We start from the raw sequence: 26,920 nt of genomic DNA on the forward strand, positions 1-26,920 counted from the left end.
ATCATAAGCATGTCATAAATACTTATTGAATTTATTCTTTTTGATAAAGAAATGACTCTAATTATAGTAATATAAACACTCAAGCTTTTTATAGACCAGCCAGTAGTCATTTAGACACAAAACAAAACAGAGAATTTGAACTGTGACTCAACACTTATTTTCCAGTGGTCATCATGTTTAGGGCCCCAAAAGAAAAACTTTAGAAATAAGATTCTCTCCTCGTCACAATAAAAAGAGTCTCTAGAAGTGTTAAAACCATGATGGAGATGAATACATTTTTGTTACTAGGTGCTCATTGCTAACTGACCTTCAGAACACAAAAATAACAAGGATTTAAATTAGCAGAATACATTCATGAATTATTAAACCAGGTTATGCTCACTTTCAGAAAGTAACATTGCAAAAAATACTAGAGGTATTTATTTATTTATTTTCTGAGACAGAGTCTTGCTCTGTCGTCTAGGCTGAAGTGCAATCACGCAATCTCGGCTCACTGCAAACCTGCATCTCCCAGGTTCAAGAGATTCTCCTGCCTCAGCCTCCCAAGTAGCTGAGATTACAGGTGTGCACCACCATACCCGGCTAAACTTTTTTTTTTTTTTTGTATGTTTAGTAGAGACAGGGTTTCACCATGTTGGCCAGGCTGGTCTCAACCTCCTGACCTCAGGTGATCCACCCACCCTGGCCTCCCAAAGTGCTGGGATTACAAGTGTGAGCCACCACGCCCAATCAATTAGAAGTATTTTTTTAAGGAATTTTGTCTAATGAAAACCAACATAGGCCAGGTATGATGGTTCATGCCTATTATCCCAGCACTTTGGAAGGCTGAGGTCAGCAGATCGCTTGAGCTCTAGAGTTTTAGACCAGCCTAGAGAACATAAGAAAACCCTGACTCTACCAAAAAAAAAAATTTTAAATTAGTTGGGCATGGTGGCATGCACCTGTGGTTCCAGCTACTTGGGAGGCTAAGGTGGGAAGACTGCTTGAGCCCGAGAGGTCAAGGCTGCAGTTAGCTTTGATCATGGGCACTGCATTCCAGCCTGGGTGACAGAGTAAGACCCTGTCTCAAAAAAAAAAAAAAAAAAAAAAAAAAAGAAGAAAGACAGAAAGAAAAGAAAACCAATGTAAATACTGTGTACTGTGTCAAGATGATCTAGGTTTGAGAAGATGCCCTTGGTTAGAGAAGACGATCTGGGTTAGAGAAGACAATCTAGGTTAGAGAAGACAATCTGGGTTAGAGAAGACGGTCTGGGTTAGAGAAGATGGTCTGAGTTAGAGAAGACAATCTAGGTTAGAGAAGACAATCTGGGTTAGAGAAGACGGTCTGGGTTAGAGAAGACGGTCTGGGTTAGAGAAGACAATCTAGGTTAGAGAAGACAATCTGGGTTAGAGAAGACGGTCTGGGTTAGAGAAGACAATCTAGGTTAGAGAAGACAATCTGGGTTAGAGAAGACGGTCTGGGTTAGAGAAGATGGTCTGAGTTAGAAAAGACGGTCTGGGTTAGAGAAGATGGTCTGGGTTAGAGAAGACAGTCTGGGTTAGAGAAGACGGTCTGGGTTAGAGAAGACGCTCTTGGTTAGAGAAGACAATCTGGGTTAGAGAAGACGATCTGGGTTAGAGAAGATGGTATGGGTTAGAGAAGATAATCTGGGTTAGAGAAGACAATCTGGGTTATTTATTTAATTAAATAAAACACAAACATTCTGACAGAAACTGCAAGCTACTAATAACCAGCCTCCTATCATGTAGTCAACCTCTTTTGTGGAAGTGCATTTTGTAGGACTCGCTGTGTAATTTTAGGTAAATGTCTTACCCTCTCTGTGTCTCTATCAAAAGAAGAGGTAAGGATTAAATAATCCTAATTATCCTCTAACATCAGGAAAGTCCTTTTACTAATCAGAGATAATGAAATGATTTTGGTTGAAACACAGACACATAAGTAACTGGGAAATATCAATTTTGATTTCTTAATGGTAAAAAAACCCTCAATGCCTGTGGTCAGAACTTGCTGTCTTAAAAAAAAAAAAATGTGCTCATTTAAACTTGAAACTTTCTCAAGAAAGCTCTGGGATGACAAATTATCACCTTTCAATGTCTTTTTCCAGGGCAAAACTCTGTTGCACAGTTCTCTCAGATTTATAAACACATGGCCTAGCCCACTGCACTTCAGAGGAAAGGCAGAAATGGAAGCACAGAGGGCCTTGAGCAAGCCCTGGTTTCCAATCATGCCACAGAAACCAGAGGTTAGGAGGCATCTCCAGAGACCATGAATGGACAAACAGCAAGGCGAGCACGTGAATTCACACCTCCGCCATATCTCCCTCAGAGACTGGAGCATGGCCCATGCAAACAATGAAGAAGGGATTTTCCTCAGCAGCTGCTCAATACCTTGCATGTCTTTATCAATCCTTGAATCCAGACTCTCCACACAACCAAGCATTTCATGAAAAAAGAATAAAAAAATAGCGTATCCAATCAAGGCCAGGAAATGCACCTTCCAGCTAGTCATTACTTGAGCCAGGCCTTGTGAGCATTTTGATTATAAAAGCAGGTTTTCAATCAGTTTTAAATACTGTGTTCTCTGATGTGAAGGTAAGAGCTAGAAGACACGATTTTCAGACACTGCATGACTTCAGAGAGGACTGAACTGAGAAAAAAAACACACGAGAGACAGACCATCTCTGGACCACAGCATGTCACCGTGTACAGGGAACCAGTAAGAAAATGCACGGATCTTCGGCAAATGCCCCATAAAAGGCTCTCAATTTTATTGTTTAACAGTGTGTTTGTTTTTGCAGCTGCCTGTTAATTATAACACAGGGCATTTATACAGCATCTCTTAACAAATATAACTCAACTATCAGGCATGATTTAGCAGTAAAAGAACCATGTTTTCAATATGCAACAAGGTTTTAATGAGTAAAATGAGATTTAGACAACCCAAGTCTATAGATCCCTTCTGACTCTTGGTTCCACAGTAACAAAACATTAGTGAGACGTTGTACCAAACCTTTTTTTTTTTGTGGGGGGGGGGTAACATTTTCCTCCCACAACTTTAATGGAAAAACCACTAGGAGTTAAACCAGGGAACTCCAAAGAAAAAAATCACTGTCCCACTCTACGAGGGGCTTACAGTTTCGGTGAGGAGACAGTGGTGTACTGTGGTCTGGACGCTAATTAAAAAATCTGATTTTGTCCAGGCACAGTGGCTCACGCCTGTAATCCCAGCACTTTGGGAGGCCAATGCAAGTGAATCAGAAGGTCCAGAGATCAAGACCTTCCTGGCCAACACAGTGAAACCCCATCTCTATTAAAAATACAAAAATTTGCCAGGCATGGTGGTTGGCACCTGTAGTCTCAGCTATTGAGGAGGCTGAAGCAGAAGAATCACTTGAACCCAGGAGGCAGAGGTTGCAGTGAGCTGAGATCACACCACTGCACTCCAGCCTGGCAACAGAGCAAGATCCTGTCTCAAAAAAAAAAAAAAAAAAAAAAAAATATATATATATATATATATATATATGTGTGTATATATAATCTGGTTTGGACTCCAGTTGTACCTCTTCATAGCCTCATGGCTTTGCATAAGTAATTCTAAAACTGAAACTTACTTGTAACATATAAAAATGATACCTACCTTGCTGAGTTATTTCAAGACTATACGAAATAATACATGTCATATACCTAACAGTGTCTGGTATATAGCGGGTGCTCAGAAAATGTGAATGCTTTATCTCTTCCTCTTATAGAAAGCACAGGCAGAGAGACGTAAATGCAACCTATCCATACTGCTACAGCAGTGAAGCAACAGAGCATATAGAAGGCATTCAGAGCAGCCAAGGAGGTCAGAAAGTGTTCCAGACCATTCCCATCTGAAATGACCCTGGAGGGGCCAGCTCCATGGAGCGAAGACTCTGTAAGTTTTCCTGCACCTGAAACAATGTGGATGGAAATACAACCTGGTCGCTCTTGTTGAGTCAAGGAAAGGACATCTCAGTGTCTCTCTGTGGCTTCTTCATGGGAGGGGGAATAACTGCTTTTTGACATTCCCCCCACAATCTCAAGTGGCAAGACAAGGCAATGACTGAGTGAGAATGCTTAAAAAAAATCGTATATAATTCCAATATCTTTAAAAAGATAAGACATCGTTTTCCAACTCCAATTTCTTTCACAAAGGAGAAAGAACAACTGCTTTCTTATAGATGGCTAAAGTTTTTTGTTTTTGTTTTTGTTTTAAGTGATTGCTAACTCTGGAATGTTCATTCACACTTAGAAGAAAAGAGAGTTCACATTTCTGGCCGAGCATGGTGGCTCACACCTGTAATCCCAGCACTTTGGGAAGCCAAGGTGGGTGGATCACTTGAGGTCAGGAGTTCAAGAGCAGCCTAGCCAACATAGTGAAACCTCACCTCTACTAAAAATACAAAAAGTTAGCTGGGCACAGTGGTACATGCTGGTAGTCCCAGCTACTTGGGAGGCTGAGGCAGGAGAATTGCTTGAACCCAGGAGGTGGACGCTGCAGTGAGCCGAGATTGTGCCATGGTACTCCAGCCTGGGTGACAGAGTGAGACTCCATCTCAAAAAAAAAAAAAATATATATATATATATATATATACACACACACACAAACTTGGAATACTCTTAGTTTAATATGAAAAATTTTAAAATATTTCTTCTAACATAGTTAACAAACAACACTTAGAGCCTAATAAGCTGAGACACTGTGTCAGCACTGGAAGCTCTAGATGGCTTCAAGTATTCTGAATGCTGGAGCGCTATCGTGTAACAGGTTGGCTACTTTGTGACTGCAAAACAGAAGCCTCCAACGGCAATTTTAAAATTACTTCCGGTTCTCCGGGGAATTTTGTTTTTTCCAATTAATAGCTATAGGTTACCTATAGCAACACTACTCTTCTAAGCAAAAAGATATGAAAGATAAGTGAGAATGGATGGAAAATTACCTTTTTTTAAGACTGTGACCTTCAGCAAAGCCAGTCCCTCTTTGTGGTTAAATAATGACCACTTAAATTTTTACCAACTTCATAAGTAAATGCTTTTTTCCAAACAACATGCTTGCTCATACACGGGCAGGAGAGCAGATAGAGCAAAGACAGTAGAGCTGCCACATCCAGGAGGGTGGTCGCTGAACACACAGACATTTGGCCAGTCCAATCCTCAACAGGCTTTCAGTTACGTACGCACTAGATTTCAAAGAGTTAGCATGAAAAAAAAAACACCTAAAATATCTCATTAATATTTTTTACATTATATGTGTTGAAGTAATAATACTTTGGCGATTTTAAGTTAAGTAAATACTACTACAATTAATTTCACTTGCTTCTTTTTTGTAAATGTGTCTACTAGTGCTTTTTTTTTATACTTTAAGTTCTGGGGTACATGTGCAGATCGTCACTCCGTCAATGATTAGGTATTTCTCCTAATGCTATCTCTCTCCCCTAGCCCCTCACCCCCTGCTATTCCTCCCGTAGCCCCCCACTCACCAGGCCCCAATGTGTGATGTTCCCCTCCCTGTGTCCGTGTGTTCTCATTGTTCAACACCCACTTATTCTACCAGTACTTTTAAAATCACATCTACTGCTTACATTATATTTCCACGGGAGTGTGCTGGGTGAGGGTGTTTCGGATTATGTTACAATTTAACTATACCAAGGTGACCTTCCATAGGTCATACGTTGTCTTTCTGCCCTGGGTTTCTTCATTCATGTTTGGACTAAATGCCTTTTAAAATCCCCTATGGCTCTAACATCCTGGAACTTGTGGAATCAACAGTTATTGCTGGTAGAGAAAAGACACAAGAACCAGGTGAAGATAGTGCTGTCACTAGGATGCAGGGCAGCCCTAGTTAGAGCTGGGCCCAGGACAGGGTGCCCAAGAAAAGAACAGGGTGTCCCTCATAGGCACCCAACAGCCAGTGTGTCCTGACACTGGAGACGACGCTGTTGACACATGTCAGCCCTGCAGCTGACAAAGGATATTTGAGGAAAGCCCTGCTTGGTATGGGGCTGACTCTCAGGCTCAGCACATGTGCCACGTGCTAACAGTCCACAGAACCCTGGAGCACAGCTGATGGATGGCATGCGGTGTCACTTACGCCCAAGGATCATGAGACAGAAACACCTATCAGTGCTACAAAGTTCCAGAAGACTGATCTCACCCATGTGCCACCCATCTGCATGGGAACCCAAATAATGAAAACAGAAATCAACTTGTCAGCTTTATTCATAATTGGCAAAACTTGCAAGCCACCAAGATGTCCCTCAGGAGATACGTAGAGAAACTGTGCAGGCAGTGGAATATTGCTCAGCACTAAAAAAATAAAATGAGCCATCAGCCATGGAAAAACATGGAGGAAATTTAAATGCATATTACCAAGTGAAAGAAGCCAATCTGAAAAGGCTACATACTGCATAATTACAACTATTTGACATTCTGGAAAAGGGAAAACTATGGAGACAGTAAAGATCAGTAGTTGCTTGGGTTAAGGAAGACGGAGGAATAACACAGAGGATTTGTAGGGTACTGAAATTGACACATGTCATTATACATTTACCCAAAGCCGTAAAATGTACAACACCAAGAGTGAACATTAATGTAAACTATGGACTTTGGGTGATATTGATGCATTGAAATAGGTTCACAGATTGTAACAAATGTAACACTCTGGTGGAGAATGTTGATGACTGGGGCGACTATGCATGTGTGGAGGGTATGTGGAATATCTTTGTATCTTCCTCTCAATTTTGCTGTGAGCCTAAAACTGCTCTTAAAAAAAAAAAAAAAAGTCTGGGCTGGGCGTGGTGGCTCATGCCTGTAATCCCAGCACTTTGGGAGGCTGAGGCGGACGGATCATGCAGTCAGGAGTTTGAGAGCAGCCTGGCCAACATGGCAAAACCCCGTCTCTACTAAAAATACAAAAATTAGCCAAGTGGCATGTGCTTGTAGTCCCAGCTACTCGGGAGGCTGAGGCAGAAGAATCACTTGAACCCAGGAGGCGGAGTTTGCAGTGAGCCGAGATCGCGCCACTGCACTCCAGCCTAGGCAACAGAGTAAGACTCCATCTCAAAAAAAAAAAAAAAAAAGCCTGTTTTATTTTTTAAAAATTGTTATTCATATTATATTTGCAAGTCTTAACCCAAATTTTAGCAACCATGGATTCTGTGGCTATCAGATACCTAAAAGAAGTTACTAAAAGAAAAAGTAGCAGTATATGATCGTCACTTTCGTCCAAAGCTTTCATATAGGAAATCTTTTGTTTCCTAGAACCAGTTAAAATGGCACCTTCTGAGTTACATGGACAGCAAGATTGAGTCTTCCCACCCTCAACCCCATCCAGGCACAGCACCTGAGGGTCTTCACAATATGCCCCAGCCATCTTTCCAGGTTCACCTTCCACCATTCAACGGTAACATTCAGCAAGCATCTGCTGAGTGCCTATTCGGTGCCAGGTACCTGGGATGCAACAGCAAGTAATTAGCTTTCAGGGTGTGGGGGCAGCTGGCACAGAGAAAGCCTAGTAAGAAAACCGTGATGCTATGAAAATTCAGTAATAAATATAGAGTGCTTGCCTTAGGAGCACCTAACTCAGGCTTGGAGGATCTGGGAAGGCTTTTTGAATGAAGTGAGATCTAACTTGGCTAAGAACTAACCAAGAAAGGAGCAGGGAGGAAAAACAGTGTATGATGAAAGAGTTACATGTGCACAAGTCCAGACGGGAAAATGAACAAGGTGCATTCCCAGAGAGCAGGAACTCGGAGAGCCAAGGGGCCAGTGGCAAGAGATGAAGCCGAAGAGGCGAGCAGGGGCCTGACCACAGAGGGCGTCGAATGCCCTGTGAAAGAGTTACCTGTGGCCTAAATCTAAGGCAGTGGGTGTGAGGATGGCGAGCCCAGCCCCATTCTGTCTACCTAGACTCCAGCAGGATTAAACGGCTTCCCACTCCCAAGCACAACATGGACTTCTAGGATGTATTGCCTTTGCACAAGCTGTCCCTTCTCCTTGAATGCTTTCCTTGTCCCTGTCCCTGACTTTTTTCCTCCTAGGAAATCCCAGAGGGGCTTATTTAAGGGACCTCTCAAAGGTCTCTTCTCTTCTAAACCTTTCACAACCCCAAGACTGAATCAATTAATCATTCCCTGCCTCGTGCACATGCTCCTTGTAATAGAAACTTTAGGGAATGGGGCAGTGGGGGAGTGGGCAGTGTCTGCTCAAATTAATATCTGTCTTCTTTACCCCCTTTGGCAGCAACCTAATGGCCACATCTGAGCAGTGAGACCATGTGCCTTGGGCACAGCAGACTCAGTCAGGGGAGGTCATCAGACCAGATCTTGCCTCTCACTTAGAACCCAGGGAAGAGAGAGGCTAGCAGGTCTCTTGTTAGGTGTTTTACCTGGGAGAACACTGAAACTTGGGCAACCCCAGCCGTTGTATGGAAGAGAAAAAGCTGAGCAGAAAAATGAACCGCTGCCACGCTCCTTCACACCATTCCAGTGTCCTGTCCTAGTCACTCATGATCTGTGACCAAACGTCTTTAAAGTAAGTGATCTGATGGACCCCTGCATGTGAGCTAGATGGAATGAGTTTTGGACAATGCTGTCAAATCATCAATGAAAAAGACACTTTCTACAGCTCGAATGCCTTTCCATAGCCATTATTCATTTCTATATTAAAGTCAAAGTTGATGCTTACATGGCATGGGCATCATCACTCTCCCAGCCCAATCCCACCACAGCCATGACTAAGCAATCGCAGCATTCTCTATCTGGGCCTCTCAGGCCAGCACCGTGGTGCGCCAGGTAGCCCCCGGGGAGTCGGCACAAAAAACGAAACTTATTGACCATCAAAGTGCTAGACTGGAATCTACTGGAAGACAAGTACTATACCCTTTAATCACAACAAGCCCTGTGCCAGACACAAGGTCGGAATGGAATAAACCCATGCTTGGAGGATAAATGAAGACTATTACCTTCCAGCCTGACTGCTAACTCCTGCCTCTTCCTTCACCTTTGTTAGCTCAATGGAAGCTTAGAAAGGATTCATTCTTTCCCAACTTAGAAAAAAGGTAAATTTAAGTTAGTAGTGAAACAGCTGAAATAGAACAGTGCTTCTCAGCTTCACACACATTTATAATCCATCTCTGCTCATCTACAACTTGTTCTTTTCTATCCCTGGGGACATGGTCACATTTTAAAGTTACATCGATTTGGAACGATGATTTCTAAAATCTCAACAGAATCAGAGCACCATGTTCTACCTTCTGACTTAATTTTATATCTTCATGAAGTGTGACCTACTAACTTCTCTGCAGATTATTTTGCCAGTTTATCCATAATTTTTCATAAATTTGTATGCAATCTGAAAAAAATATCTAACTACAACATGATAGCCATAAACTTCAGAAACTACAAATCCTGCAGACTTCAGGAGCTGTAAATTACAGGAAGCCTTTAAATTCCAGGGACTGTGTCTGTCACAACAAAGTTTCAAAGCTGTTCTTCTCCCCACTTAATGTCTTTATCATATACCTGCCCTCAAACAACAGAGGCTCCACCTTGTCCAACTGTAGCAAAAAGTTTTTCTGAATACCTTGATAGGCTATTATCACTCAACCAACAAAAAAGAGCATCTTAAAAATCAGTAACATACCAACTCCATTAACTGTTTGAGCTGACCTATCTCTTCTGGTAGTGATCCAAGTTTGTTGTTACTTGCGATTAAGACTTTGAGAGGCAGACCACACAGGCAGGCAGGCAGGGCGGACAGCTGATTTCGACTGCAAAGACAATACAACAAGAACACACGTAAACAGAAAGGCCACTTCATACTCTCTGTGAACCTGTTTTTAACAAGAAAGGAAAAGGAGTGATCTGAGAAGACATTTTACAAATACAAAAAGTCCAATACATTTTCCATATATGTGATAACTCAAATGACAAGTATGTAGGAAAACAAAATTTTTTTTAAGAAACAGGTCATTAGAGAAATGCAAATCAAAACCACATTGAGATACCATCTCACCCCAGTTAGAATGGCGATTATTAAAACAATCAGGAGACAAAAGATGCTAGAGAAGATGTGGAGAAATAGGAACGCTTTTACACTGTTGGTGGGAGTGTAAATTAGTTCAACCACTGTGGAAGACAGTGTGGTGATTCCTCAAGGATCTAGAACTAGAAATACCATTTGACCCAGCAATCCCATTATTGGGTATATACCCAAATGATTATAAATCACTCTACTATAAAGATACATGCAAACGCATGTTTGTCGCGGCACTGTTTACAATAGCAAAGACTTGGAACCAACCCAAATGCCCTTCAATGATAGACTGAATAAAGAAAATGTGGCACATATACACCATGGAATATTATGCAGCCATAAAAAAGGATGAGTTTGCAGGGGCATGGATGCAGCTGGAAACCATCATTCTCAGCAAACTGGCCTAAGAACAGAAAACCAAACATTGTATGTTCTCACTCATAAGCAGGAGTTGAACAATGAGAACACACAGACACAGGCAGGGGGACATCACAAGGGCCTGTCAGGGGCTGTGGGGACAGGGGAGGGATAGCATTAGGAGAAATACCTAATGTCGATGATGGGTTGATGGGTGCAGCAAATCACCATGGCACATGTATACTTACGTAACAAACCTGCATGTCCTACACATGTACCCCAGAGCTTAAAGTATAATAGAAAGGAAGCAAGGAAGAGAGGGAGGGAGGGAGGGAGGGAAGGTAGGAAGGAAGGAAGTGGCAGTTCTGAAAGAGACAGCTTTATTCAACACAAGGAATGCCATCAAAGTCTCCCTGCTCCCCAATGCCACTTAGAAGCTGAGCCCTCTGCCAGCCAGGAGGCAGATGGAGAACTCGTCCTGCACAACCAATAGCAACGGAAAGCTGGTGCCAACTGTTCTCTCCTGACAATGTGCACAGGAAACTCAGCTGGGCCAAAGCAACCAGCACCATGCAGGCCTCATTTCATCATTTCAGTAGTGATGGGGAAGATCATTTTGCTGCAACTCACAAAACTACCGGGCTCATTTCCAAGGTTTTGACTCAGCTTCCTTTTGTTAAAACAAGAGTTGCTACAGTTAAGTCTGTTTTGGTATCTCCAAGAGAGCTAATTAAAAGAAAAAGAAAGGAAAGTTGATCTTCTGGCAAAGTGGAACTGCAGCCCAGAGGGGTTCAGCTCCATGGAGTAGCCAAAAAAGTCTACATTGATGTCTCATCTCTGCTCTACAAGAAGAGCTTCTCTCCCCAGAAGTTTCTGAACTTCCTATCATCAGTGCTTCGTTTTCATGGAGATGGAAAATATTGGATAAATAAAATCGATGAATCATCCTTATTTATCTGTCAGCCATTTATTTCAATCTCCTCCCCCACAAAAAGCCCCTTTTTCCTGTTACCAAATGAAAAGACAGATGGTTTTCAGTTTCCCTTTCTTTCTCTGCCCTTCTGGTGCTGCAGCCAACGACCACAGCATGAAACATCTAAAAATCTGTATGTCATTGAGCGCAACTATTTAATAAAACTGCCGTGTGTTTGCGCACACGTGCATAACGTTTCAGAGGTTGTGTTTCTGCCTGAGTGTATTTATAGACACGCGTGTATCTGTATATGTGAGAGGGAGTGACAGAGAGAATGGAAACAGACCGAAACACTATCAGTACTCATTTTGGGGTACAGGTATTACACTTTGCTGCATTTTCCAAACTTCTTCCAAGTGCTTTTATCGTCAGGAAAGAAAAGTCATTATAAAATGATAAATGTGACCTGAATGTGTGTTACATGAGTGCTATTTGTGAAAATTCTTTGAGATGTATACTTAAATCTGTGCACTTTTCTGAATGTATGTCATTCTTCAGTTAGAAGTTTGACTCTCCCCCATATGAGGGGGCAGGAATCAGGTTAAGTGAAGGGCATCTCTACCTGATGGGGTCAAAAAAAAGCAGATTCTGTGCTGTGGAAAGAAGGTTTCTAATCTGGGCACCACCCTGTCAATACCCAGTTATCTCTCCTGCTCTAGGCATTCAATTACAAATATAACTACATTTTAGCAAGAAAAGATACAGTCATATCTTCTCTCCACAGCCCAGATCCATGAAAAAAGCTATTTCCAGGAAGAAGCAGATTTTTCTCTAAGAGGGTCCAGCAGAAGCAGGGAGGGAGGAAACTGAGAGCCCTCCTGGTAGGTTCCTGGCATGCAGAGGACCAGCCAGCTCTTCACTTTCCCTGGTTAGCAAGACTGGACCAAGAGAGTAAGGGCAATGGGCCCGCACTGGTGCGCTCTCCCAGTCTCTGGGGAAGAGGTGGGGGTGGAAGGGAGGAGCTACAGCCAGCAGCCGGTCTTTCTGCCTCTTACATCTCTTCTAACACCGTCTCTCACCAGCAGGGGTGCAGCAGGACTCTCTTGGCTGGAGGAGGGGGTCTTCCTGTTACCCTGCTGAGGGCTTTTTTCAAGCTCCAAAAGAGGCTCCTCCGGAAAAGAGTACTCAATTTATTAAAAGGTGGCAAGCAAATAATTTGAAATGTAATTTGCGGTTATAAAATATTTGTTAATATGCAATTTTATTGAGGATTGGCAAATCAAAAGGTAAATAAGGCAAGTCTATTAATTTGGAGCCATACGTAAACCTCCTTTTGAAGAGGGATAATGAGAACGAAGATTAGTATTTTCAAGGAATTTTCTATATTCCTATTTTTGGCAGAGTTAACAATTACAGGTTCAGACCTTTCCTATGTTTCTTTGCTTGAAAACGCATAGTTATACTCTGAGTTATCCGTCTCAATAGTTGGTGCAGGCATCTAACCAGATTAGCAGATATGGAATTGGGAGAGTCATGTATCATACTACTTTAAGAAACACAAAGAAGGCCAGGTGTAGTGGCTCATGCCTGCAATTCCAGCACTTTGGGAGGCCGAGGTGGGTGGATCACTTGAAGTAAGGAGTTCGAGACCAGCCTGGCCAACATGGTGAAACACCGTTTCTATTAAAAAATACAAAAATTAGCCAGGTGTGGTGGCACATGCCTATAATCTCAGCTACTCGGGAGGCTGAGGTGGAGAATCACTTGAACCCAAGAGGCAGAGGTTGTAGTGAGCGGAGATCACATCACTGAACTCCAGTCTGGGCAACAGAGGGAGAGTCGGTCTCAAAAAAAAAAAAAAAAGAAAGAAAAGAAAGAAAAGAAAAAGAAACACAAAGAAACTGCTGCTCATTCAGATGCATGAGTACTTGAGATTACATGGGTTTCTTCTCACTGGAAATCTTCCAGGGTGGGTACTTACTTAAAATAAAACAAAATTTAAGCTTGTGAAAATATTGCTGGTCTCTTTGATGGGAATGGATGCTTTTTACACTAAAAGCTGCTGATGGAATGGCCTACCTCATATTTATGTTTCATACATTTCTTGTTTACACTCTAGTTAATCATCTGTAGACTTACCAATTCACCATGCCAAGAATTTAGTCATTGTACAGCATGCCACAGACCTGGGGCACAGTTCTACTGCATCCATCTGCTTCCTCAGCCTCTACTTCATATATTTTATCACAGGATGTTCCTGTATTACTTGTAATTTCCCCAATAGAAAAGGAAATGCACATGCACACAAAAACCCATTTGCTCTCCAGCAAATATTTAGACAGGAGAGGAAAAGCTGCATTCCCTTTAATCCTCTACCCACTAGCGACCACAGCAGCAGCCTCAGCTTTCTGAAACCACTCATCTGGCAGCAATTTTTCTCAAGCAAATAAGCACCTCAGGCCACAATCCACTATCCTACGCCCCTGGTCTTCTGCAGCCTTGGTGCTATAAACAGGCCCTATGCTGAAAAAAACGTTTGAAAACTAAGGCCATATTGTATCCGACAAGCTATATCACCAGAGCCAAGTCTACCCCTTACCCCCACCCCAAGCCTGTCTCTGGTCACTGTCCCTGCCCAGTCCGGGGTGAGGATCAGGGTGGGGAGGAAAGAGAAAGAGAGGGAAGGTAGTGGGCTTTTACCAAATCCATGTTATTGTGAATGCTTCATCTCCATCTTTTTCAGTTGAATGACTTCCTGCTAGATTCATTTGTCTATTTTAAAAATAGACATTTTTGAAGATGAAATAAGGCAGCTCAACATAATCTACACATTTTTGGCAGCCTAAATTTGCAGCATACATTTATCTTGGCTTGAAGTACCATTATCTGTCACTTAATTCCTAAATTAAGGCATTTAAAAACCAAATCACTTTTTCTGGCTTTACTTTTAGAGTATTATTTTAATGTATTTTGACAATGGCACTTATTGATGTCCATACTAGATATTTAGTGTATGTCATTATTTGATATTACTTTATCAAAAGTTATTTTCCTTAAGCTATGGGATTATAAAGACATGCTGTATTCTTACTGGTGATTTTATGAACAGAGCATAACACCTATATTTTTAAATTCTGGAACATACCTCTGTATTTTCAGTGAATGGGTTCACGTAACAGAATATAAAAAATTATTTTCACTTAGAAAATAATTTATAGAAAAATTTATATAGCAACTTTGCTCACTCAATTCGCTGCTTGGTGTGGCAGAAAACTCACCAATTGTAAAAACCTTTCAAATTGTCAAGAGACTACCCCTCCTAGACTATGCCAATTTTTAAGTAAGAAATAAAGAAGGAAAGAAACTCCACCAGTTGTAAAGTTATAAGACCTGGGTTCAAATACCATAGAGATGATTTGCCACAAATCCGGTAAATCCTTTAATCTCTCTGGTTTTTTTCAGCTACAAAACAGGGACAGTAAGACCCACCTAACACGACATTATCGATGTGGAAGTGCTTAGCCCAACACTATATCCATATATGAAGATTAAACCTCACCCAGTCACCAACGTGAAAAAGCAGCAAGGAGGTGACAAGAAAGAGCATCAGTGTGCTTGGCTCAATTTTACAGCCATGCGTTGCTTAATGACAACGATACTTTCTTAAATACGCTTCATTATAACATTCTGTTATTGTGTGAACATCACAGAGAGTACTTACACCAACCTGGGTGTCAGAGCCTACTCCATACCTAGGCTACTTGGTATGGCCCGTTGCTCCAAGGCTACAAACCTGTACAACACATTACTGTACTGAATACTGCAGGCAACTTTAACACAATGGGATTTTTGTACCTAAACATAGGAAGGGTAATGTGTTATGCTCAGATGTTAAGATGTGGCTACAACACCTATGTCAGTAGGCCACAGGAATTTTTCAGCTCCATTATAATCTTATACCACTATCATATATGTGGTCCATTGTTGACCAAAATGTCATTATGTGGTGCATGACTCTATGTACTAATGTTACTTATTGTATATGCTAATTGCTAAAATTTCAGCCACTTTAAAAATATTGTTTAATGTTTCCCTCATTGAAAACATATACCAATTAAAAATAAAGATGATTGCTCAGACATGTGGGGGTGAACCAGGCTGGGCTATAAAATTTCCAAACAAACTACTTAACTTCAATCTGGATAACCAAGCCTACAACATATAATCCTATAAATGGCATTTCCTGTCTTATCCTTTCTAATTCCAGGATCTTGCCATTTCCCTGGAAAAGCATGAATACCCAGGGGTCACAATCTCTGTTTACTACTTGGTTTTCAAATAGTAATGGAAATAATGATGTAAAGTCATTAACCATGACAAAACTATTAAGGAAATGCCACAGGCCTGAAACTAAAGAGGCACCGAGAAAGAAAGCTGGGCAGGTTCCGCGGCGTGGATGCTCTGACAGTGAGTCTCAGCTAGGGCAGGGAGCGAGCAAGGATCCAGCAGTTGTTGTTTTGAATATTATTGTTTGTGCTTGGCACTTGACCTACAGTAAACGGCAATTATTTCACTTCAGCCTAGTAAGTTTCCTTTTCACAGGCTACCTCGCCTAATTTTGTTTTTATGACTATGCTGTTTGCTTCTCATTAAAGGCAGAGTCACTTTCTGCTGTTTTGCGTATGACACCGGACTGTTGCCTTTACATGCACACAGCAGTGAACAATATCTATAGAGAACCATTTCCTTTTCCTGCTTCTTCCATTCTGAAAAATCCACGATGGCAAAATGTCTCACCCTTGTTTCCCCTAATGACTGAGTGTTTCCCCTTCATCGCCTGTCCTCCCCTACATTCCACCATCATTAATTACGGGTCTGAGACAATAAGCAATAACAACAACAAAGGCTTTGCTTTGAGTCGCCTGGTGACAGTCTGGTCAACTTTAATTTTACGTTATAAAGCTAAAATCAAACAGAGGCTAACTTTACCCTTAAATGTAAAACTAAAAGCTAATATTTGACACTAACTTTTAGGACACATTTATTATTTATTATCTTATATATGTTATATAGATTCTTGATTAAATAATATGTATTAAATCTGGGAGCCTGAGTTTAAATCTAACTTTGAAAGCAATTATGCTAACTACAACTTGACCATGGCAATCATTTAAAGATTTAACATGTTATCAGACTAGAAACACAGAATCATCATTTGAATTGAATCTTGAAGCAGCCTTCAAAGCTATACCAATTAATTTCACACTCCACACACAGAAGAGCCATGTTTTGAGAAGGTAAAGGATTAACTTTAGAAAAGAGAACTGTAAGAGAAGCAAGAAAACAAAAACAGAGTGTCTAAAGCAAGTCTGAATGCAGGCAAATTTCTGCAACACTCCTTCATTTCACTGTGCATTTTCCTGTGCATACCTGCACCATATTTGGCCTAGTGCAACTGAGCTGGTTTCCCACAATAACAGCCTATCTCCTCGTGAGTATAAATAAACCACTGCTTAAAATATTCCTTTTTTTTTTTTTGTATACCCTCAACGGTCAGAAACCAATGTAGGCTACCAATGTCAACAGTTAGATTTCAAAGGGCGGTGATTGATAACCAGCTCTATCTTAATTACTTTCTCTCCTTTCTTCTAAGAGTTTTTCAATTCCAAAAGATCAAAGCCTATTTTGTGCTCTAAAAATTATTGCTTTAAATTTCCTTTAAGATGGAATTGAATGCTCAAAATAATTGAGCTTTCAAAAAAAAGTGAGCTTTGGATACTCAAAGGAAACTCAGTATCTAATACCAGCAAAAATATTAATTTTTCACTTTCAGAAGCAACAATGTAGATGTGGTGTTTTAAGTATTAAGATTTGTAGCGGCCTAAGCTCTGGATCTTGAAAAATACTATTGTGGACTGAGCGTTGTGGCTCATGCCTGTAATCCCAACACTTTGGAAGGCTGAGGTGGGTGGATCACAAGGTCAGGAGTTCGAGACTATCCTGGCCAACATGGGGAAACCCCACCTTTACTAAAAATACAAAAATTAGCCAGGCATGGAGGCACACACCTGTAGTCCCAGCTACTTGACAGCCTGAGGCAGGAGAATCACTTGAACCTAGGAGGCAGAGGCTGCAGTGAGCCAAGATTGCCCCACTGCACTCCAGCTTGGGCGACAGAGCAAGGCAGTCTCAAAAAAAAAAAAAAAAAAAAAAGGAAAGAAAAGAAAAATGCCATTGTGCAGATCATTGCTCCTGACACATAGGAAATTATCACTAAATGACTAGAAAAGATACATGGGCCTTGGAGATAATTTTCCCATTTTTTGGAGGTATGTTCCAGGTGGAATCAACCCTACTTTCCTATTATCAGAAAGGTATTCCTACTTTGTTCCTCTTCCATATTACCTACCAAAGCCCTAGAAAATATATATTTTTTACTTTAACATCTTTCCCCCATAAAAAAGGGAAGGAAAGATACCGATACTGACTCAGGTGAGCACAGTCTACCAAGATCAATGATTACCCAGAAACACTGAGGTCATGACAAAAATTAAGATGCCTGTATACTGCCGTTTACCATTTGCAGATGTAATTTTTGGATGTGTAATACAGATTAACATGCATGGATGTTAGTCTATGTACATCCTTTTTTCCTGCTCATCCCTCCAAGGAAATGAATCTTCAGAGAGCTTCTATTGTATAACTTGACAACTACTAATAACTAGATTCTTTACTGTTCTAATATTTTCACACACCAATAGCATAACCTCTTTACCAACAATACTAAAAAATTCACTTATTTCACTCAAATACTAGATCGTTTGCCATTATGTTTCTTAACCCGTATCGCAATTTGCATGATGACACAGCATGCCACAAAACTTAATTCAACAAGTCAACAAATATTTCTTGGCTATTATATATAAAGCACTGTGTTGGCACTAAGACAATTATTTGATTTATATTCACAATCCTGTAACGTAAGTACTAATACCCCCCACTTTTCAGACACAAAAACTGGCATTCAGAGAATTTAAATAACTCATTCTAAGCTGCCTGGCTAGTGAGTGGCTTTGTGCTCAGGTTTGAAATGCCATAGGTCAGGATTTAGATCAAAGTCTGTGGTCTCCCCGCTACACAGCGCAGCCTTTTCTCATTGCCTCTGGAATAAAAAGGATAGGTAAGCCGGGAAAGCAGTGGGAGGAGGGCAAGAATTCCAGGCAGGAGGCAATAAGATACTGCACTAGGAGTTAATGATCAATTTATGTAAAAATGAATGGAGGAAAGGGGTCAAAGATAATTTCTGAGATTCTGACCTGGGGTGCTAGAGAAAAGCAGCAGGAGCATGAACAGAAACAAGGATTGCCAATTTGGAAAAGAAGAAAATGGGCTTAGTCTTGCACATGCTGGAATTTGAGGAGCTACTAAGACATCTAACAGGAACTGAATGTCGGGCAACCAGGGAAATGAGAGCTAGTGCTTAACTGAGTCAAACGGACAGAAAACATATTTGAGGGCCAGGAGTGGTGGCTCACGCCTGTAATCCCAGCACTTTGGGAGGCTGAGGCGGGCAGATCCCAAGGTCAGGAGTTTGAGACCAGCCTGTGCAATATGGTGAAACCCCATCTCTAATAAAAATACAAAAAGTAACTGGATGTGGTAGCGGGTGGCTGTATTCCCAGCTATTTGGGAAGCTGAGGCAGAAGAATCCCTTGAACCGGGCCGGGCGCGGTGGCTCAAGCCTGTAATCACAGCACTTTGGGAGGCCGAGGCGGGTGGATCATGAGGTCAAGAGATCGAGACCATCCTGGTCAACATGGTGAAACCCCGTCTCTACTAAAAATACAAAAAATTAGCTGGGCATGGTGGCGCGTGCCTGTAGTCCCAGCTACTCAGGAGGCTGAGGCAGGAGAATTGCCTGAACCCAGGAGGCGGAGGTTGCGGTGAGCCGAGATCGCACCATTGCACTCCAGCCTGGGTAACAAGAGTGAAACTCCGTCTCAAAAAAAAAAAAAAAAAAAAGAATCCCTTGAACCTGGGAGGTGGAGTTTGCAGTGAGCCAAGATTGTGCCACTGTACTCCAGCCTGGGCAACAGAGTGAGACTTCGTCTCAAAAAAGAACATATTTGAGACACAAGAAGCATGAGGTCTTGGAGAGAAGATTTAAGACCAAAGCTTTGGGGAATTCTAGCACCAAGTTGCAGGAAGAGAAAGAATATCCAGATATGGTAACAGAGAAGAAACAGGAAGAAATAGAAAAATGACCAGAAAAGCACGTGACCAAAGCCAAGTAAGGAAGGTGCTTTTGTGTCAGATACTGAAAAGAAATCAACTATTTTCTATACCTGCTGAGTCCCCACTCTGTCCAAGCTCTGAGAAAATATGAAATGTGTGTAAATCCTAAGACTTTACGTCTAACAAGAACAAGACTAGCCAACTCCTCTCTAAGCTGATACCACCTACATCCTACATGAACATTGATCATGTATTTTACAAGTGTGGTGGCGGCAGATATTTCCTTCTGGGACTCTAAAGTTCTGTGTTAAAAAAAACTTAGTGATTCCTAAGGAATAAAGAAAGTGATGTTTCCTTTACAGATCTTATCATGCAAGGTGGAATGAAAGGACTCCAGGCTGGGCCTAAGAATTCTGTAAACAACTGCTTGCAGATTTTTGGCACTGTGATCAAATGTTCAAAGGTTGTCTCTGCTGAAAATTCCAGGCTGTTCTCTCCTCCCGGTACTGAGGTCACAAGGGTCTGGTTCTGGAACTGATTTACTTAAGGGGCCACCACTCATAACAGCTTACTTAAATTCCCTGAAGATCACCCCTTCAAATGACTGATTGAACAAAAGTAAATGAACTGCCCTCAGAGAACACTAGCTACTGCTTCAGTCCCATCCCCGACAGCCACCTACCCACAAATAAGCTTCCCCAGTCCTTAGGACATACTATCTGAAAGGAAACATTTCACCATCCTCACTGAATATCACTGCTGAGTTTGTTTTTCGTTCTTTTTGCGTTTTTGCCACCTATCGACCTGTTCAAATCGTGCACAAAGGTACACAGTTCTTGTATGTGGTGATACAGATCTGAAGTATTTGGGCTGGCTGCAATGGCTCACGCCTGTAATCCCAGCACTCTGGGAGGCTGAAGTGGGCAGATCACTTGGGGTCAGGAACTCGAGACCAGCCTGGACAACATGATGAAACCCTGTCTCTACTAAAAACACAAAAATTAGCCAAGTGTGGTAGTGCACACCTGTAATCCCAGTTACTGGGGAGGTTGAGGCAGGAGAATCACTTGAACCTGGGAGGCAGAGGCTGCAGTGAGCCAAGATTGTGCCACTGCACTCCAGACTGGGCAACAGAGCAAGACTCAGTCTCAAAAATCAATCAATCAATCAATCAATCAATCAATCTGAAGTATTAGGAATATCGGAAAAAAATTATGAACAATTTTGCAACAGGAACAAAGAGTACCAGGTACCTTGTCTAACATACCTTTCCAGGTTATCTCTGCCTGTAGATCTGCAGATAAAAAATGTGTTACGATGGAGGAAATGTGAAGCCCCAAATTAAAAAGTTAGATTTGCTGTACTTACTACAACCCTGCATACCACACTTAGAAAACATATATTGTTTTCAAGAATACGTAGACTATTTACAAAATTAACTATGCATAGCAAACCAATCTAATGAATCTATTTCAAACAGAAAATATTCTGACACAGTATAATTAAATTAAAAGTAAACTTTAAAAGATAACTTTAAAAACTCTTCTATAACTATTTAGGCCAGGTATGGTGACACACACCTGTAATCCAAGCACTTGGGGAGTCTGAGGTGGGTGCGTGACTGGTGTCCAGGAGTTTGAGACCAGCCTAGGCCACAGAGTGAGACTCCGTCTCTATAAACAATTTACAAATTAGCTCGGCATGGTGGTTCATGCCTGTAGTCCCAGCTACTGGGGAGGCTAAGGTGGTAGGATCGCTTAAGCCTTGGAAGTTAAGGCTATGGTGAACCGTGATCGTACCACTGCACTCCAGCCTGGGTGACAGAGCAAGACCCTGCCCCCCACCAAAAATGAAAACGAAAAAGAAATTTAACACTCACAAGCCACAGAAGTAATACAGGAAACCAGGAGACTGGGAGTGATGAAAAAACACTGCATATCAAAACTTTTAGAAGTCAGCTAAAGTACTACGCACAGGGAAATTGTGACCTTAAATTCTCCTGTAAGAAAGGAAACGTTGCTAGAAACCAATGAACAAAATATCCAAAATCAAAAGCTAAGATTAAAAAAAAAGTAATTAAAACACACCATCTTCCATAAAAGAATATAAAGAAAAAAAAAGAATGCACAATTTTACAGTATTAGAATTAAAATGGGAACCAATTATAGCTGCAGTATAAATTTTAAAAATACAAAGGCTTTCCTTGTTTAAATACTTACATTGCTCCCTTGGAAAATCCCTAACAACTATTTTCACAATTATGAAACTGTCCTCAGGGGCATGGAATGCAATAGAGATTATGTTCCACAAGATAACAAAGGTGAAAGTGCTTAGTGAACCATATAATGTCAGACAAATATATCCTGCTTATTTCTTTTTTTGTTTGTTTTTTGTTTTTGTTTTTCTGATTCTAAAGTACACATATATTTAATTTTTTGAATTATACTTTAAACTCTGGGTTACATGTGGCGAATGCGCAGATGTGTTACCCAGGTACACATGCCATGGTGGTTTGCTGCACCCATCAACCTGTCATCTACAATAGATATTTCTCCTAATGCTTTCCCTCCCCCCAGCTCCCGCCCTCCTTTCCCCAACAGGCCCCGGTGTGTGATGTTCCCCTTCCTTTGTCCATGTGTTCTCATTGTTCAACTCCCACTTACGAGTGAGACATGCAGTGTTTGGCTTTCTGTTCTTGTGTTAGTTTGCTGAGAATAATCGTTTCTAGTATCATTCATGTCCCTGCAAAGGACATCCTTTTTTATGGCCGCATAGTATTCCATAGTGTATATGTGCCACATTTTCTTTATCCAGTCTATCATTGATGGACATTTGGGTTGGTTCTAAGTCTTTGCTATTGTGAACAGTACCGCAGTAAACATATGTGTGCGTGTGTCTTTGTAGTAGAATGATTTATAATCCTTTGGGTATATATCCAATAATGTGATTGCTGGGTCAAATAGTATTTCTAGTTCTAGATCCTGGAGGAATCGTCACACTGTCTTTCACAATGGTTGAACTGATTTACACTCCCACGGACAGTGTAAAAGTGTTCCTATTTCTCCACATCCTCTCCAGCATCTGTTTTTCCTGATTTTTTAATGATCACCATCCTAACTGCATGAGATAGTACCTCATTGTGGTTTTGATTTGCATTTCTCTAATGACCAGTGATGATGAGCATTTTTTTCATGTTTGCTGGATGCATAAAAATCTTCTTTTGATAAGTTTCTGTTCATATCCTTTGCCTACTTTTTTTTTTGAGGTTGTTTTTATCTTGTAAATTTGTTTAAGTTCCTTGTAGATTCTGGATATTAGTCCTTTGTCAAATGAATAGATTGCAAAAATTTTCTCCCATTCTGTAGGTTGCCTGTTCATTCTGATGACAGTTTCTTTTGCTGAGCAGAAGCTCTTTAGTTTAGTTAGATTCCATTTCTATTAATTATGAAATAGTATAGCCTAGGGATAAATCACTTTCCTATTTCCTATCTAAAGTAAAGAGTTGTTGAAAGGCTCAGATCTGATGGTGTGATGGTTAAATCCTAAATCCTATTTAGCTCTTAAGAAGTAGTGGTGGCTGGGCGTGGTGGCTTATATCTGTAATCCTAACACTTTGGGAGGCCAAGACAGGCAGATCACCTGAGTCTAGCAGTTTGAAACCAGCCTGAGCAACGTGGCAAAACTCCATCTCTAAACACACACACACACACACACACACACACACAACTTAGCTGGACATAATAGTGCACATCTATAGTCCCCGTTACTAGTGAAACTGACAAGGAAGGATCACTGAGCCCAGGGAGGTCGAGGCTGCAGTAAGCTGTGATCACACCACTACACTCCAGCCTGTGCGACAGAGCAAGGCCCTGTCTCAAAAAAAAAAAAAAGAAAAAGAAAAACTGGTGATGGTGACGATCCCCAAAATCCATACCTTTCATATACGTATTTTCTTTTTTTAAAAAAATTTCTCTCGCCGGGCGCGGTGGCTCAAGCCTGTAATCCCAGCACTTTGGGAGGCCGAGGCGGGTGGATCACGAGGTCGAGAAATCGAGACCATCCTGGTCAACATGGTGAAACCCCGTCTCTACTAAAAATACAAAAAAATTAGCTGGGCATGGTGGCACGTGCCTGTAATCCCAGTTAGTCAGGAGGCTGAGGCAGGAGAATTGCCTGAACCCAGGAGGTGGAGGTTGCGGTGAGCCAAGATCGCGCCATTGCACTCCAGCCTGGGTAACAAGAGCGAAACTCCGTCTCAAAAAAAAAAAAAAAAAAAAAAAAATTTCTCTCTTCTCTACAGCACTTGTTATAGGACTTGGCAAAGTAGTGTTCTTAGAGGATATATAATAAGTTGATTATTGATGAAATGGCAATGTTTCACAGTGCTTTTTATCTGTCTCATTAGAAAAAATAAATGCAATTTGGAACTTGTTCATTTGGGACTTGCAGAATAAAGTTTGACAATACTATAAACGAAAAGCTAGACAATTGAATTAGGAGTGGGTATTTACCTCAGTTCCAGAGTACTAACCTGCAGCACAAAGATATTAACAACTCTATCAATAAAGATCAGAAGCAGAACTGAAAACAACACCAACACATTCTGACAGTATCTAGCTACCAAAGTCATAATATCCCTTTTGCGTCTCTGTTCAGTATACACACTGATCTGAAACAACCGCTATGATCAGGTGATATGTAATAATGGAAAAACCCTCTTCAGAAGTTATGCCAAGTATGGACTATCCTAAAAGGAATGGAATCTGATAAGAAATAGCCAATCATTAACTCATTCACACTTAACAAAGCCTGTTGGCTGCCAATGCCAGTGGACACAGTTTTACAGGCATGATAATTTACACACACATGAATAATTTTAGGAACCACTAGCGACAGGTTCTGCCTTGAAAACAGATGCCCGGTGAGCACTAGGAAAGGCAGAGCTTAAACTGTGAAGGGCTCTGAAGGGCTTGTGCACTGGATGACTCCAATGGCCTCTTTCAACTCTGCTATCCTGTGAAAAATACTTTCAAATTTCAAGTCAGTTCACTTTCAAATTCCAGTTCAGTTTACTGTGTGTTTGGTGTCTTTCTGCTGATCTGTTGTTTCCCAAAACCCAACCTAGCTTCCAAAGACCAGCTCAAAAATATAAACATTAATATATATACTAAAGTATTCACATTTTTGCTTTGAATGAGGTAAGATCTTCACCAAAGAATGTGGGATACACATCTGTATTGAATTGAACAAAACTCCTCCTCCTTTCCAGTTTAAGAAGACACCATCGGGCCGGGCGCGGTGGCTCACGCCTGTAATCCCAGCACTTTGGGAGGCTGAGGCAGGTGGATCACAAGGTCAAGAGATCGAGACCATCCTGGTCAACATGGTGAAACCCCGTCTCTACTAAAAATACAAAAAATTAGCTGGGCATGGTGGCGCGTGCCTGTAATCCCAACTACTCGGGAGGCTGAGGCAGGAGAATTGCCTGAACCCAGGAGGCGGAGGTTGTGATGAGCCGAGATCGCGCCATTGCACTCCAGCCTGGGTAACAAGAGCGAAACTCCGTCTCAAAAAAAAAAAAAAAAAAAAAGAAGACACCATCAAGTTTTTTATTTTTTAGAGAGAAGAAACACTATCCTGCAACTTTCTTCAGAACTGTCAGTGCAGGGAGGGAAGATATTTCTTCTACAAGTAAAAAGAAATATAGTTAAGTTTAATTTTTAGTTCATAACAAAAAATATATAAAGCCTGTGCTTTCTAAGGCAACCCTAGCATGCAAGATGCCTGTCCCAATCCAAGATGACTTCTCAGAGCGACTCCAAAGGAATGTGGGGATACGGGTTATAGGACCATCAGGAAGCTGGCTCTTCGTGCACATTGTTCAGCAGCCAAAAAGAATGCCAGGCTGCAGAGACCGCCGCCAAAACAGATTCCTTTTATGGTGTGATAACATTTTGTTCAAGAGACCGCCCTGTTCTTTACAGGCAATGCTTCAGAACCCACTCCTAGTAGGTTGGGAGAGGTTGGGGCTTCTAATGAATAAACCAGGCCTGGCTGGGTGTATTTCACCCTAGAAAAGTAAAAAGCACTCACCAAGAGTTCTGGAAGCAATATGATCAAATACGATACAGAACTTTCATTTCTTGGCAGCTGCTACCCCTGAGATGAGGCTTTTAACCAAGACCCCTATTCTTAGATTCACAACACTCCTAATGTTGCCAAGAGTTTTGCTAGTCTGGGTTATTTTATTTTCCTAAGGTACATTTTCTTCATGAGGCTCATCAACAACAACCCTTCCAGCATCTTAAAATAGATTTTAAATTTTGTGAGGCTTTCCTGTGTAACTCAGGTTCAAAGTGTTGGTTCCTCATTAGGAACAAGTCTTGCTTAATCCCTTTTATTGCTCTTGGCCTCATTTCTTGGATTAAGACACTTTATAACAGGAAAAGACACAGTGGCATATATTCTAAACTAACATAACCTTTTGTTGTGAACACCAAGAGGCAAAGATTAAAAGTCTAGATTCTTCAAACACAGGCTACACAAACAGGAATAAATTAATATTTTCCACAAATATAACATTTCTATCATGTGAGAAAATGTGAAAAATATGTGTTTTTAACGGTACTTCACAGTGAGGATTTTTTTTTTCATGTGCTAAATTTAACTTTAGTTTAGGACTAGAGGTTGTTGGCACCACTCAGTCTTTTGACATTTAAAGACAACATATTAGCCAAGAAGCTGGTTAGGCAGTGACATATCACCACCACCACCATCATCATCGTCATCATCATTATCATCACCATCACCATCAAATATTTATGGCTGTTTACTCAGCTGAAATAAACAATATACTCCCAAGGGTGTCATCAATTTTGAATGTTTCCCATGGATTCAAAGTAGCTTCATATGGCATCGCTCCTGTTTTGGAATATACGAAATTGGTAATTTCTACATGCAATTTATTGAGAGGAGGAAAAATCTAAATACAGTGAGATCGTGTTGATTTTCAGTACAGAAAGACAAAATCTCTGAAAATTTGAAAAGCAGCTTCTTTCACTATTTTACCTAACACGTCTTTCTTTTCTGTTAATAGAAATAAGAGTTGGGAGGCCGAGGCGGGTGGATCATGAGGTCAGGAGTTCAAGACCAGCCTGGCTAACATGGTGAATCCCCGACTCTACTAAAAATACAAAAGTTAGCTGGATGTGGTGGAGGGCGCCTGTAATCCTAGTTACTTGGGAGGCTAAGGCAGAGAATGCTTGAACCCAGGAGGTGGAGGCTGCAGTGAGCCAAGACTGCACACCAGCCTGGGGAACAGAATGAGTCAAGAAAGGAAAGAAGGAAAGGAAGGAAGGG

General features: G+C 41.2%; 1 protein-coding gene across 4 annotated transcripts in view; it reads right to left on the bottom strand.

Moving 5' to 3' along the window:
- LRCH1 (leucine rich repeats and calponin homology domain containing 1) overlaps positions 1-26,920 on the bottom strand; it is a 219,495-nt gene that overhangs the window by 79,898 nt on the left and 112,677 nt on the right. For all 4 annotated transcript variants that reach the window (XM_010330056.3, XM_003942207.3, XM_003942209.3 and 1 more), the window contains exon 3: positions 9,664-9,790. In XM_010330056.3, coding sequence (XP_010328358.3) covers positions 9,664-9,790 — 127 coding nt within the window. The remainder of the gene's footprint in view (positions 1-9,663; positions 9,791-26,920) is intronic.

Source organism: Saimiri boliviensis, chromosome 16 (genome assembly GCF_048565385.1).
Source record: "Saimiri boliviensis isolate mSaiBol1 chromosome 16, mSaiBol1.pri, whole genome shotgun sequence".
Lineage (NCBI taxonomy): Eukaryota > Metazoa > Chordata > Mammalia > Primates > Cebidae > Saimiri > Saimiri boliviensis.